Genomic DNA, 15909 nt, shown 5'->3' on the forward strand with positions numbered 1-15909 from the left:
AGAAGTGGATTTGTTATGATGTAAATGTTGATTGGTCATGGAAATGGTGTAAGTTAGTTTACAAGTGTTAAACATTTATCGGATGCTAATGTTTTAGTTAATTCTCATATATTGTTTAGCATATCTCTACTGGGCTTTGATTCACCTTACATGGGACACCATTTTTCAGGTATAGAGAATATGCTGCCTCCAAGGTCTTAGCTTGGGATGTTTAGGAGTTGAAGAATCCATTTTGATGATTTATTTTTTATGTTAAATGTAAACTCAAGCCGAGGGCTTTATATGTAAAAGAGTTAGAACTCTTCTTTTGCTGTAACCAAGTGATAGCTTGGAAAGATGTAAGTCCTTAGGGTATTTACTTTGTTATTAGGAGTTAGAATTACATGCTATAGTTTCAGGATAAACATCAATGAAAATATAACGCATGTGATATCTTTTGTAAAAGAGACTCTGATGAAAATATAACACTTTTCTCTTATGTTTATGGATCTTAAACATGATTGTCATATGTCTTATTTTGAGGGCGTTACATTGACTAACGAAATGGCCTTTGGTAGTTGCTTATATAGAATTTTGAAGGTCTTTGGTTTTTGGTTTTCAAAAAAAGAGTGACAACTATGTATAATTATGCTAATTAAGATACATGTATGTTTGTGTATACCAAAATTCTTTAAGGTCTAATTTTGAAGGCGCTTCAACCCACGGAGTTCAAATATTTATGATGATGATGACTTAAGAGAGGGCCATCTTTTTTCAGTTTTGGTTTGTGAAGGTTATTTCCATGGCTTCAATTTGTTGAGATTGTAATATTTTTGTTATTTAGATTTGGTTTATGGTGAAGAATTGTTATTGAAAACCACTTTGATTTTTGTACTTCCCTTTTTACTTTCATGCCTTATAAATGTGTAATTTTTTTTCCTCTTATAAATTTGATTCCCCCCAAAAAATTTTGTTGAATCTAGAATATTGTTTCTTTGTTGTTGTTTTGGAGTATATGAATTGGTTTGGTGGTGAGTTCATGTCATGATGCCTAAAGTTCTTTAAAACAGCTTATTTGAGACATGATATACATCTCGAGTAGAATTTTTTTTATCAAATGATTTTATTTGACTGTAAATTTAAGGACATATAACTCATTTATTTAGGAATTCAATCTATTTTGGTTGGGATAAGATTGTGCGGGAGTGCCTTTAGCCACGGGTCAGTCACTATATGGTTACTCTATTCATTTTACATTTTTTTTTTTTTTTTTTTTTTTTCAGGTTTTCTTGTCTCAATGGATTCACACATGAACTTGCAGGTAATGCCCTGCAAAGCATTTTCGTAATTATTTACTGAGGTATTATGATTTTGTAACTGAAACCCATTTGCATGTAACTGATATTGTGTTACAAATGTTATTGATTTGAGTCACTTGTTCCAAGATTTTCATATGACCCGAGATTTTATGAGTTTTAAGAAATGATGAAGCACTTAGAGCTAGAGATTTCAAAAACAGTCAAAATTTATGCCTGGGAGGCCTTGTTATATATTATTAGAATTGTTCCTTTTTTCACCTTTTCTTTGCAGCAATGGAAGACAATTTCAAAGATGTTTGGTGATTCATGTCATTTCAATTGACGTCTATAGTTTTCACTTTTGTTTGTGATAATCCAAAGATGGGTTTTTGGCTCCAGTTCTTCAGTAGATTATTGCATAATTGAAGACATTTTATTCTTCCAGCAATGGTTGATGGCCCGTAAATATGTGACTCGAATGGCTCGAAACACTCAAAACGACGTCGTTTTGAGTGTAAAACGACGTCGTTTTGCCATTTTCGAGCCATTCGAGCCCCATATTTTCAGGCCACCAAACATTAATCTTTTTCTTCAATAGAATTAAATAGAAATTGAGGAATTGTAGTTTATTGGATTTAAATAATAAAAAAAATTCTTGCTATTTTGATGTTTTGTAATATTTGTTCTTGGTCTAATTTATTGAATTATTTTTTCTTTGTTTTTTGAGAACCTAATTTATTGAATTATTTTGCATAATAGGAGCATATAGTATGAGTTTGTCAATATTGCAATTTGAAGTTTGATGTCGCTGGTGATTTAATTGCATTTAATAAACAATTAAATTAAAAGAACTTTATGAGGAGGAAAAACGTTGTTGTCAAAAGACGTATGTATATGGCATTCCCTAAAACGTCGCAAAAACTATAGGTGACGCTTCTATTTTTAAGATGATGACTGTCTGTAAAATGTCGGTAAAACCATTTTGCAGCATTTTTATTACTAATGCGGCGATTTTAAAACGTCACTAAAAAATTTAGGTGCCGTTCTAAATAAGACAACAGTTTCATAATGAACATAATTGTGGCGTTCCAAAATAAAGACGATGGCCTTGTCCCAGTGATCCATATAAACGTCAGTAAAACCATTTATTAGTGATATCAATCATTTTCTGATGATTCAACCGCAGAATTTATGATTTGTCCACCGAGTTTTGTCCCACTGGTTATTTTAATTAGCCAAAAGTTCTAGAATTCAATTAGAGTCCCAACCCAATTATATGAGTGTTTATTTAATGCACTTGATTATCACATATTAGCTGCCAAAGCAGTTAAGACTGATCAAATCATCTCCTCTTAGTACAATTAATTTCTTTTGTAAAAATTAGGAATGTTATCATTCCCATTGATCAACTCAAATGAATTTTTTCTGAAAGTGTTCCGAGTACAAAGATTATTACTCGCTATATTTTTCCATCAACTTTGAATTCCCCGTCACAATCATATTTGTTTTCCTTCTAACCAACGACTGTAAAAGTCCAACGACTCTCTTGGCTTGTATTCAGGTACCGTATGTCCAGCACCCTGTACCACATAATGGCAATCATAAATATCATAACGGAAAGTGATGTGTAATGTTATTAGGCAAGTGACAAGCAATGTTTTTCTCATATAGAAGACCTCAATGATATACAAACCTTGATGGTGAGAAAGGTGAGGCCAGTATCATATCCTTGTGTATACCTGAAATTGTGAGAAAATATATATTTTTTTCAAGGAAAGGAGTATTTACGATTAACAATACTAAGGAATTCAAAATTTTACTATATATATATATATATATATGGTCCAGATTCAGCTCTTGTGTAATGGGTAATTAAGATTTACCCAGCAACTTGTTGATTAGACATCCAAGGTCTCCATTTATCCACAATCTTATACCCAAGAGACCTAGTCCATGCCTGGCTCCCCGTGTATGGAACACACATATCATGATCTCCACTGCAATTAATTCATGCAAACAAATATATTAATTAAGCAGTAATCAAGCTAGCTAGCAAAGACATTTAAACAATAGTGTATATTATTTGTTTCAGCTGAATTAGAGTACAAGTAGAAACAAATTTGATTATTCCTCCATGTTTCTTATATCCATGGCTGTCATTTATATATCTACCACTTCTATAATTTGACTAATTTTGTCTTTAACAAAAAAAAAAAATTCAACTTCATTTTTTCCATTTTTTTAGTTCATCTAGACTAGTTGATCCCACAAATTTTTATTTTTATTTTTTTTAAAGTACTCCATTAAAGGAAAAATTAAGCCACCTTTTTTAGGCTTTTTCAATATCAGTAATGAGTCATGACTTCTCATATTTTGTCTAGGCTCTCTCTCATCAACCTGGCCAAACAATATTGACTCTCATATTTTGTCTATGTTCTTCTCTCTCACATTAACCTGGCCAAACAATATTATACAATGAAGTTGAGAGGAAACAATATTGCACATTTATGTGTTTGTGTGCAAATAATATATTATTGTTTTGGAAGGCGAAAATAATTGCATCTCTAATTAATGAAGTATGTGAAAGTACGTTATAAAAAAAAATAAAGTGTATGAAATTAAAAGAGGGAATGAGTATAATTACCTATATATCAGTGCACGATATCCTTGAGCAGTGAGGTTTTTGTGGTAGGGAATCATGCTTCCTGCCTCACTATAGTATGTAAGTGCTGCACTACATAAGTTCCAAGCTTCAACTTCCTAATTTTTTTGCAGGAATTAATTAAATGAAGGAAAAATAAAATATAAAATAAGCAAATGAAACTTTTCCAACTTTCAATGCTCATGAAAACATTAGTATGTTGTTCAGAAATTTTAATTAGAAAAAAATATATATTATTTAATCAATTAGTAAATTTGATGAGTTATAATTACTACAAATTCAATTCAATGAATTAACACAACATATTGTTATATGTTGGTTTTTATTTTGAATTCAAATTTTAAATCTTGTTTTATGGACAAATAATACAAGGCCGTTGTGTATTCATGGAGTTTTAATTTGCATTAGTTTCTCACGTCTATATATATACCCATGTGTTGATCCTAGAGCTGTACACAGGTCGAGTCGGATCGGTTTTACCGTCCACTCGACACTCAACCTTGTTGGTGGGAGTGGGGTGCAAACCACTGTTGGTGATTCACAATGAGAGGTTTAAAACTGAACCAAACTGAATCTAAAAAACAAACAGAGCACTCTTGCTCTTCTTTCTCCCACACTCTCATCTATATCTGATACGCCACACACAACTATATATATAGATAAACTAGTAGCGTGAACATATTTATTGCAGATACAGCTATCAGTGTGAATGCATTTAATGCATATACGGCTATCAACCACCGCATTGAATGCAGCAACCAACGCATTGAATGCAGCCTCTAGTCAAGATTACTTCACAACATCCCCCCTTAATCTTGATTCTCCATGCGGCTTCATCCCGAGCATTATCTTCATTCTGTTGAACAGATCATTTTTCAATGGCTTCGTGAAAATATCTGCAAGCTGATCTTGAGATTTGCAAGGAAATAATTCCACCTCTTTATTTTTCACATGCTCTCGGATGAAATGATAGCGGGTGTCAATATGTTTACTTCTTTCATGATAAACTGGGTTCTTTGCCAATGCAATTGCTGAGCGATTATCAACATAGATCTCAGTGGGTGTTTCTTGTGGAAATCCCAAATGCTTCAGTATGTTCCGTAACCATATTGCATGGCACACAGCTAAGTTGGCTGCGACATACTAAGCTTCGCAAGTTGATACTGTCACAATGGCTTGCTTCTTGGACGACCATGTGAAGGCTGTATCTCCCATAAAGAAAGTAAATCCCGTAGTACTTTTCCGTTCATCCAAGTCACGTCCCCAGTCGCTATCTGAGTAGCCAACAAGACTGAAATTATCAGTTGGTTTATAGAATAAACCATCATCGACTGTACCTTTGATGTAGCGAAGAATCCTCTTTGTTGCATAAAGGTGTGACTGATCCGGTGTTTCCATATATCTGCTGATCAGTCCTACTCCATAGAGTCTGGCCTGGTGCAAGTAAGACAGCGAAGACTTCCAACTAGGCTCTTGAAATAAGTTGGATCCACATCACCTGCCTTCGTACCTTTTCTACGCTCCACTCCACTGTCTACAGGTGTGTTCACTGGATTGCAATTCTCCATTCCATATCTCTTGAGAATTTCCTTGGCATAGCCACTTTGGGAAATAAAAATTCCATCTTTTCTTTGTGCCACTTTAATGCCGAGAAAATGAGCCATCAATCCAATATCTGTCATTTCAAATTCTTGGATCATGCTTCTTTTAAAGTCTTTGAACATGGCCTGACTGTTTCCGGTGAAGATTAGATCATCAACATAAAGACAAGCAAGCAAATGCTTCCATCAGTTTCCTTCTTCAAATATAGTGCGTGCTCATATGGACATTTTTCAAAACCATTGTCATGAAAATACTGATCAATTCTAGTATTCCATGCACGCGGAGCTTGCTTCAATCCATAAAGTGCTTTCTTCAATTTGTACACTTTGTCTTCTTGCCCATTCTGAACATACCCCAAAGGTTGTTCAATATAGATTTCTTCTTCAAGAAAACCATTAAGAAATGCAGATTTCACATCAAGTTGATAAATCTGCCACTTGTGCTGGGCAGCCAGAGAAATCATTAGCCTGATAGTCTCCAATCGGGCAACTGGAGCAAACACCTCTCCATAGTCAATTCCATCTCTCTGCTTGTAACCTTTTACTACTAACCTTGCTTTGTAGCGTTGCACTTCGCCTTGTGCATTCCTCTTTGTCTTGTATACCCATTTCACTCCAATGGGTTTGTGCCCCTCCGGTAGACTAGTAAGCTTCCATGTGTCATTTTTCTCAATGGCATGAATTTCTTCATCCATTGCTTTCTTCCATTTATCTTCTTGGATGGCTTCTGAGAAGGTAAGTGGATCACTATCTGCAAGTAAGCAGAACAAATTCAGATTTGCTTCTTCTGTAGCTTCATATATCTCTTGCAAATTTCTCATTAGTCTTGGTTGTTTGAAAAAACTATCATCTGATGATGATGATGATGATGATGATGATGATGCAGCACTTCTGTGAGAACCTAGTGATCTAGGTGCAGGTATTCTATGTGGAGGAGTTTGTGGCTCGTCTTGAACTTCTCTTGTAATTTCAACTAGAGCTTTTGATGTTTCATCTTCAAGAATGAGTTCTGCATCTTTGATAACTTCATCTTGATTCCAGTTCCAAACTTCTTCTTCTTCAAATATCACATCTCTACTCATGATCACCTTTCTGGTAATGGGATTATACAACTTGTATCCCATTGTTCTATCTCCATATCCGACAAGGATATCGAGCTTGGTTCTTCTTGCTTCTGGAATCTTGGTGTACGCCACACACCCAAATATTCTGAGATGGTTGACACTTGACTTATGTGAACTCTAAGCTTCTTCTGGAGTCATAGAATGAAGGCTCCTGGTTGGGCATCTACTTAGTAGATACACAGCACATGAAACGGCTTCAGCACAAAATTGCTTGGGCAGTCCCTTTCCTTTCAACATGCTTCTTGCCATATCTAAGATTGTGCGATTCTTTCTTGAAACAACACCATTCAGCTGTGGCGTATAGGATGGTGTTGTTTGATGCTTAATTCCATGTTCTTTGCAATAATTCTCGAAAACATCTGATGTATATTCTCCACCTTGATCTGATCGCAATGTCTTAATGTAGTAGCCGTTTTGCTTTTCTACAAAAGCTTTGAATTCTTTGAAGATACTGAAAACCTCCGACTTTCTTTTAAGAAAATACACCCATGTCTTCCGGCTATAATCATCAATGAAGGTGAGAAAATATCTATTCAGTCCATTTGACATTGGCTTCAATGGACCACACACATCATTGTGCACTAGCTCCAGTGGCTTTGTTGCTCTCCACTTCACTTCTTTGGCAAAGCTAGTTTTGTGATGCTTGCCAAGAATGCACCTTTCACAGACTTCATTAGTATGAGCAATATGAGGGAGCCCTTTCACCATATTCTTGCTTGACAACAGTTTCAAGCTTCCAAAGTTGAGATGTCCAAACCTCAATTGCCATAGCCAGTCTTTGTCTTTGATGATGGCACTTAAACGCTTCGCAGCATCATGTTGGATGTTCAATGCAAACATCCGATCTTGGACATTCTCACCCGAGCGATCAAATTACCATGATTGTCTTTGATGGTAAGATGACAATCTTTCATGCTAATGTCATATCCTTTCTCTAGATGTTGTCCCATACTCAAAATGTTGTTCTTCATGGCAGGAACATAATAAACATTGGAGATGTAATCATGATCTCCATTCTTGAGCTTGATCAGAATATTACCTATTCCTTTCACTGGAGTCTTTGAAGAATCACCAAATGAGACTTGTGCTTGTACAATCTCGTCAAGCTCAACGAACAACTCTCTTTTACCACACATGTGATTACTGGCTCCCAACTCTAGATACCAAACATTGTTTTGGTTTTCAGTGTCTCCATGGTGGACAAACAGGACTGTAAGTCCAACTTTGTTTGTTTCCTCTTCGGCAAAATTTGCTTGCTCTCCAGCTTCTGTTGTTGCTTTACTTCGGCATTCATTGCTGTAATGCCCGAACTTGTGGCATTGGTAGCACTGAACATTACTTTTGTCAAATCCTAGTCGGTTGTTGTAACCACCTCCTCTACCTCTTGCTCTTCCTCTTGGAGCAAAGTGTGGTTGATTTCTTCCTCCTCTGGCTGGACCTCTTCTGTCTCTTCCTCGAAAACTAGAACTTCAATTATTGTAACCACGGCCTCTTCCTCGGCTTCTTTGTGATGTCCCCCCTTGCTCGTTTTTGTCATCTCTGAAAGACAACTTTGATTGAAGAGCTTGCTCTAGGGAACTTGAGAAAATCTTCTTGTTGATCCTTTGTTCATGAATCTCAAGTGTGGCCCTCAACTCATCAGTGGTCATGGCACTGAGATCCTTGGACTCTTCTATTGCTACAACCACATGCTCGAACTTGGGACTGAGTGATCGGAGAATCTTCTCTATCACTTGAAGAGATTCCATCTTCTCTCCATATCTTCTCATCTAATTAACAATGGTCAATGTTTTGTTAAAGTACTCAAAAATTGACTCATTCTCATTCATGTGCAGCATCTCGAATTCGCCACGTAACACCTAGAGTCGAACTCTGATCGTCTTCTTAATTCCACGGTGTGAGTTACAAAGAATACTCCGGCCTCGTTTGGGAACAGGCTAATTTAGTAACTTTTTGGCTTTTTGGCTAAAAAGGTAGGTAAAAAAAACTTGTATGTTTGGGATGACTTTTTGGCTAATTACGAAAAGATGTGCAAAAAAGTAGAGAGAAAAGAGAATCTTTGACTTTTTGGTATGGGTTGTTGGCTTTTTGGCTAATTTAGTAACTTTTTGGCTAATTGACTAAAATAGCCTCTTGCCAAACGAGGCTTCCATGCCTCTTTAGAGGTTGTTGCTGCTGAAATCTTCTCAAAACTTGATTCATCAAAGCCTTGATAGAGTAGATACAAGGCCTTTTTATCTCTCTTCCTTGAATCTTTTAACGCCGTCTTCTGAGCATCATTTAAATTTTCTTCATCTGCGAGAGTAGCGGGCTCGTCATATCCTCGATCCACTAACTCCCACAAATCTTGTGAAGCTAGTAGGACTTGCATTTGAATACTCCAATTTTCATAGTTCTCCTTGCTGAGTTTTGGAAACTAGGCCTGAAAGAAGTTGCTTGTGTTGGCCATTGGTTGTCTTTAAAAAACTGTAAATTTCCAGGATGAAATTTGCAAATTTTGACCGTACAGATGTGTCCGGAATACTCCAAATGGTTGTAAAGTACTATTGGATCACCAAAAACAGACTCCGAATGGCTCAGATCAAGCCAAAACAAATTGAACGGTTCAGATCCGCGACTGCACCTTAGCCGCGTCACACTGGATTAATCCTCCGTGTGTTGATGTCAGCGGCTCAGTCAACGGGTCAATCAACGCGGCTTGATTAGCGGCGCAACTCAGGCTCGGCGCGGTCAGCGGCTCAGGTCAACGACAGCTCAGCTCGGTCAGCGGCTCGGTCAACGTCAACTCAACTCGACTTGGTCAAAGCTGGTCAGCGACTCAGATGACGTCAGGCTCTGGCGCGCGTGTGGCGCGTGCGGCGCGTGCTTGCGAATTGGATGACGTGTCTTCTTCCTCTGGCAGCGCGTGTGGCGCGTGGGCGAGTGGGCGCGCGTCAGAACGGCGTCAGGCGGCACGTGTGGGCCGTCCAATCTGATTTTTCGACGCGGTTTTCACGGTTGTGCTCGTCTCGTCGGGAGCTTCAATCTGATGTGATAAAAAATGGATTTCGACCACTTTGATTTCTGGGCAATTTTTGAAAACACACTCTGGTGAAAATTTTGCAAAATGTCTGCAAATTCAAGCTACCTTCGACTCTGATACCACTGTTGGTGGGAATGGGGTGCAAACCACTGTTGATGATTCACAATGAGAGGTTTAAAACTGAACCAAACTGAAATTCAATTCACTCAAAATAAATTCTGAAAAACAAACAGAGCACTCTTGCTCTTCTTTCTCCCACACTCTCATCTATATCTGATACACCACACACAGCTATATATATAGATAAACTAGTAGTGTGAACATATTTATTGCAGGTACAACTATCAATGTGAATGCATTTAATGCGCATACAGATATAAACCACCGCATTGAATGCAACAACCAATGCATTGAATGCAGCCTCTAATCAAGATTACTTCACAACAAACCTGACCAGATCGAGTTGAAAGAAAACCCATCTGATTCCGACCATTATGTTGTTTGAAATGCACAAATTGGGTTTCTCGGTTTGTCGGTCAGATTGAGTGAAACCGTATAGCAAAGCAAGTGCATCTACTCAACCAAAAAAAACAAAAAACAATTACAGAGGTAACAAACCTGTATCAAATATCTCACAAAGATGCAATTTCAAAAATCATCTCATTTGGGTTAGTGTCTAATTACATCTCATCAAAAAGTGATTTAGAAAAAAACAATGGTGAATTTTAGGAGTGAATCGCTGATAAAATGATGAGATAGATGGAGAAGGAGATACAAGAGCAGAACTGGTTTCATCACCATATACACCATCGCCGCTATCGTAACAAATTTGAGCACCATCGTTAGTCTTTCGAATCTGAGCACCTTCGTCATCATCTCAAATCTGAACACCATCGTTAGAAGGAGATTAAAGGGAAAAGGGGCTTTCTCCAAGGAAGATGAGAGGGTGAGAGTATGGGCATCTATAATAGAGGGTGAGAAGGTGGGAGCTATGAAGCACGAACACAGACACCGACACCGACACCGACACCGACACGAGACATGGCAATTTTCAAAAAATGGGGACACAGACACGGACACGGTGGGGGGACACGGCGAATTTTTTTTATTTTTATATATTTTTATGTATTATGTAGATTCATATTACATTCATCCTAAATCAAAATTAACAAACACTAACATAGTAACATTAATTCAATAAATATAACCACTGCATTTAAACAAATTAATAGATCATCCATTTACAAAAAAATCATAATAAACGATAACAAGAACTAAGACGAGAAGGGGAAAACATTCAACATACAAAAACATTCAACATACAAAAACATTCTTCACAAAAGCATCAAATAAGAGAGGCAAAAAAAAAATTTGAGCTCCGTCGTGTCCCTACAAAAAAATTATTAAATTAAAGGGACACGCCATCTGGCTTGTCCCATACATGTCCCCAGCGTGTCCGCGTGTTGGACACCGCCATGGCACCGATTTTGGAGTGTCTATGCTTCATAGGGTGGGAGTATGAGAGTATGTGAGGGAGATTAAAGGGTGAGAGAGATAATGTGGAAGTATGAAGAATGAAGGTGATAAGGCTTAGAGTCTTGGGAAAGATAAAAGGGAGTCAGATTTTTTTAAAGATAGATGTAATCAATGATTATGTGTAAAAATAGTTTACCCCCCACAAAAAAATAAAAAAATAAAATAAAATGTGTAAACGTACGAGGGATGGAAGAGATAAAGGCTTGGAGTCTTTGGGAAGACAAAAGCTCAGAGATAAGACTGAGATTTTTGGAAATATAAAATGCAATCAATGCATCAATAGATGGCAACCTCAGCACAATGAATAATTGTCGGTTTAGTTCGGGTTTGACAGATTCTCCACTACAACACCCGTGACTCAACCGTTCAAGTCACAGATTTGTTGATTCCAACTCGATTCCGACCGTGAAGGATTCAAAACCGCCCGTGACACCTTCGGATCGGTCACTTTGGTTCAGTTTTTTCATGTGGTTCAGTTATTTGAACAGCCCTAGTTGATCCCATGAATGACTTTACAGTTCTCGTTTGAAATTGTTCATATACCATGGTTCATTACTTAGTGTATTATGATTGTTTGGCTTTGTAAAATTATTAGAATGTGCCTATGAAAATTCCAATATAATGGTGATGTCTATCATTATTGACATGCAAACATAATTAATCTCAATGAAAATATAGAATTTATTGAATTGTTAGTTACATTTGACATGTAGGGTTCATCCTCCATGTGTTTCTTTACTATTGGTTGGTGATATCACATCTCAATAATTACGTGCCATGACTATTATATTGAATTTTTACACGTTTTGTATAAAAATTTACTTTATCATTATATAATTTATTTTAAAACTTTATATCCATGACTTTTTTTTAATATTGCCCATGATACACTAATTACAAATAACATTCACTTTGTTTGATTTGAGTTTTCTAAAAACACTTTTCAAAAAATTTTACTTTTTACTTTCCGTATTTTTTATTTTTACTAAATTTTTTTAATATTTTAAGCAATTTTTTTTAATTTTTAGACACACCCAACATAAATACACTTAAAAAGTATAATTTTTGAGAAAAAAAATCTTTAAAAAATATTAATACCAAAAATACAAAAAAATATTAAAAAATAGTACATTATTCTTATTTTTATATATTTATTAATTTTTTACAATATTTTTTTACAAATATTTTATTTTTTTCAGATACATCTAAGTAAGATGCATCTAAAAAAGTAAAAAAATGCTTAAAATTTTAAAAATATTCACTAAAAATAAAAAAATACCAAAAAAAAAAAAAAAAAACCCAATTTTCAAAAAAATTAATTCAAAAAACTCAAACCAAACACACTGATTTTTATTTTATTTTTCTAATCTTTCTTGAAGTCAATCGTAAAAATTTATGTGAAATATTTTTGTAAACATTTTTAATGTTGTAATCAATGAGTACCCCCTCTGATTTAATTTCTTGGCTCTGCCACTGCATGCATGCATAGTAGTTATATAATATGTAGACCTTACGTACTTGATTCACATGTATCGCTTTTCTAACTGCATCATCGTTCAGCCATGCTGTCGCTATTGTATCATCCTACAATATTCACAATATATATTTTACTTATTAGATTGCTTTGCTACATAACAAAGCAGATAAATATGAAATAAAACACAAAATTAATTCCAAAATTCAAATTTGACCACCATTTAAAAACCTATCCAATTTTTGGTTTTTAAAATCAAGCTATTATCCATGCTAAAAAACCTTCATGACACTACTAATGTAAACTATTTTGAGTAAGTTAATTAATAAATTAATTACCACGCATAGAACGCCACGGCCAGCCTGTTTCATTAACTCGGGCCACATAGGAATAATTCCAGCTCTTACTGGTGCTCGAAAAGGCCATGCACGACCATAGATCCGTTTTCTAACAGTAAGAGGCCTCTCTGTCACCCCTAATTGCTTGAAACTTAATGGTATGGTACTTGTATTTGTGTTTTTGTTTTCATTTATATCTTCTTTTGTTGTCGGATGATGGTAGCAGGGCTCCAGGATGTCGTACCTATTTAGACCACTTACCTCCTGGTAAGCATCAGCAAAAAAAGAGAGTTAATTACATTAATGGTCCTCAAAGTACATGTTTTGTTACATTTTAGTACCCAATCTTTTAATTGTTTCACTCTGATCCCCAAACTTTGCAATCAGTTACACGGCATCAGCACTGTTCAAAATCAATAATGGGAGGTGTATTTTTGAGATTTTGCAAGAAGCATCAACAAAATCAAAATGACCAAATACAAACATGGTCTAAAAGTATACATTTTAGTACCCAATCTTTTAATTGTTCCACTCTAATACCCAAACTTTGCAATCAGTTACATGGCATCAGCACTGTTCAAAATCAATAATGGGAGGGGTATTTTGAGATTTTGCAAGAGGCATCAACAAAATCAAAATGACCAAATACAAACATGGTCTAAAAGTATGCATTTTGTAGCATATTAGTTCCTAAAATATGCATTTTGTTTCAATTTAATCTCTCAAGAATGCACTTTCTTGCATTTTAACCTTTAAACTTTTTGTTTTGTTGCATTTCTTTTTCTTTTTTTTTTTTGAATAATGAAAATACCTCACATCCCGCTATTGATTTTGAATGGTGCTAATGCTAGGGACTAAAATGGAACAATTAGAAGATTAGGTACTCAAATGTAACATAACACATACTTTGGGGACCATTTAAGTTATTAGTTCAATGACAACAAAAAAGAAGTAAAACCTAGTTAGCTTGTGCACATAATTTTGCAACCACCTTTGTTGCTTTCTATGAGGAAAAAAAAGTATATATATATAGACGTGACACCTTTTACTTTCAGATCCAGTAACTGACTGCTAATCTCTGTGTTTCAAATTTAACCCAACTTTTTATTCATCAAACTCTCAAAAGTTTAGATGTGTAACTGCAAACACATTGTGATTGTAGTCACCACTAGTGTGTATATATACGGAAATATAAATTGTAAAATTCTAGTCTAATATGCTTGATCTGTCGATTTCATATAAAAATAAATAAATAAATAAAGTTGAAAAGAAACATACAAATAAACCAAAACCACCTTGCCTGGTCAATTTTATTAAGCACAATGTTGCAGTTATTGTTTGGTGGGTCATAGTAGTTTCCTTTGCAGGTGGTCACAGCTTCCTACAACATAAAACAACTCAAAAAAAAACATGCACATTCAAACAATTTATGCTAAAAATAAAAAAGAAAATTAAAGGAGAACAAAAAATGTATTACAAATGGTTAAAATTTTATAAGAAAGAAAATTCTCTCCAATCCAGCAATTAGAAATTAGAGGGTCTAGTTTATGGGATGTGGGTCCATTTTGGGTTCACCTCAGTATTTTGAATCAATTTATCTTTTAGTGTCCACCAAATAAATTATCCATATAAAAACTTTAGTTGATCGGATATTGATGGTTACATAATTGAATTACATTTGTTTTTTAAAAAAATAGACGGTTTATTTTTGAAATTATACCTATTGGATTTCTTTATTTGAAGACAATTGTCATTCAATTATTTGGAGACTGCACTGATGTCAAATCAACTTTAATTTTTTTTTCTTAAATGATCTACTCAAAAAACACTAAAAAATAAATGGTCGAGATCACCTAAATGAACCCAGAATGGATCCACAACCCATGAAATATTAGTTTGAAGTTTGAACAATATATACATTCCATTCAAACCAACCTCATAGATATCATCAGAGATAAGGGCCATTCCATGTGCAAATGGGACAAGAGAATTGCCATCATATTTATAATCTGTGGCTGCATTGCCTATCATGTACCCCTACATACATACATACATACATACAACAATTAATGATTTTTTTTAGGGCAAATTACATATACCCCCTCGAGGTTTGGTTAAATTACAAATACCCCCTGAGGTTTGAGAAATTACAAATTCCCCCCTGAATGTTATATTTGCATAACAAATTAGGGAGTAATTTGTTATGAAATTTAAACATCAGGGGGCAAATTGTTATGAAAATACAAACCTTAGGGGGCGGGATGTAATTTCCGAAACCTCAGGGAGATATCTGTAATTTAGCCAAACCTCAAGGGAGGTATATGTAATTTGCCCTTTTTTTTAGAAGGCTAATGCTACAACACCACACAGCTTAATCATATAAATAGGCATCAATTATTAATTAACGTACCTTAAAATTGATGATAGGGTTCACTCCATCTTTGATTCCTGCATTAAAAATTAATCCTAGTATTTTACACCCAACCTGCAAAGCCAAAATATATATATTAGTACTTAAAAATGTCACACTTTTAAGCATAATAAAATACCTTTCGCTACTTGAGAAGCAAGAGTTGGCACGTAAATGCCGGCATAGGACTCTCCTGCGATATAAAATGGATTGGAAACAAATTCCGGGTATATATTGAACCACTGTGAAGAAAACATAGTTAAAGTTAATTCAGAAAACCAATATAATCAATAATCTTGCAAAATTTCAAACTGAAGTTCAAAAGTTTGGAAAATGATAAGATGAATTAAATTCATAAACAAATTCTAAATATTTGATCTAACCGTGTATAATTAAAGATTTATTACAAGTTTACGACAGTCAGTATTGTCAAACGATTGTCAATCTTTTTTTCTTCTTTTTTTC

The 15909-nt window shown here is 35.1% G+C and overlaps 1 protein-coding gene across 1 annotated transcript in view; it reads right to left on the reverse strand.

Moving 5' to 3' along the window:
• Positions 1–2532: 2532 nt before the first annotated feature.
• The window catches only part of LOC114300723 (serine carboxypeptidase-like 20), a 29278-nt gene continuing 15901 nt past the window's right edge, over positions 2533–15909 (reverse strand). The window contains exons 6-15 of the mRNA XM_082922504.1: positions 15584–15686; positions 15445–15482; positions 14970–15071; positions 14335–14415; positions 13035–13298; positions 12741–12806; positions 3922–4037; positions 3161–3274; positions 2971–3016; positions 2533–2857 (exon numbers count right to left, since the gene is read on the reverse strand). Coding sequence (XP_082778630.1) covers positions 2774–2857; positions 2971–3016; positions 3161–3274; positions 3922–4037; positions 12741–12806; positions 13035–13298; positions 14335–14415; positions 14970–15071; positions 15445–15482; positions 15584–15686 — 1014 coding nt within the window. The 3' untranslated portion in view covers positions 2533–2773. The remainder of the gene's footprint in view (positions 2858–2970; positions 3017–3160; positions 3275–3921; positions 4038–12740; positions 12807–13034; positions 13299–14334; positions 14416–14969; positions 15072–15444; positions 15483–15583; positions 15687–15909) is intronic.

Source organism: Camellia sinensis, chromosome 1 (genome assembly GCF_055761805.1).
Source record: "Camellia sinensis isolate YWXY chromosome 1, ASM5576180v1, whole genome shotgun sequence".
Taxonomy (NCBI): Eukaryota; Viridiplantae; Streptophyta; class Magnoliopsida; order Ericales; family Theaceae; genus Camellia; species Camellia sinensis.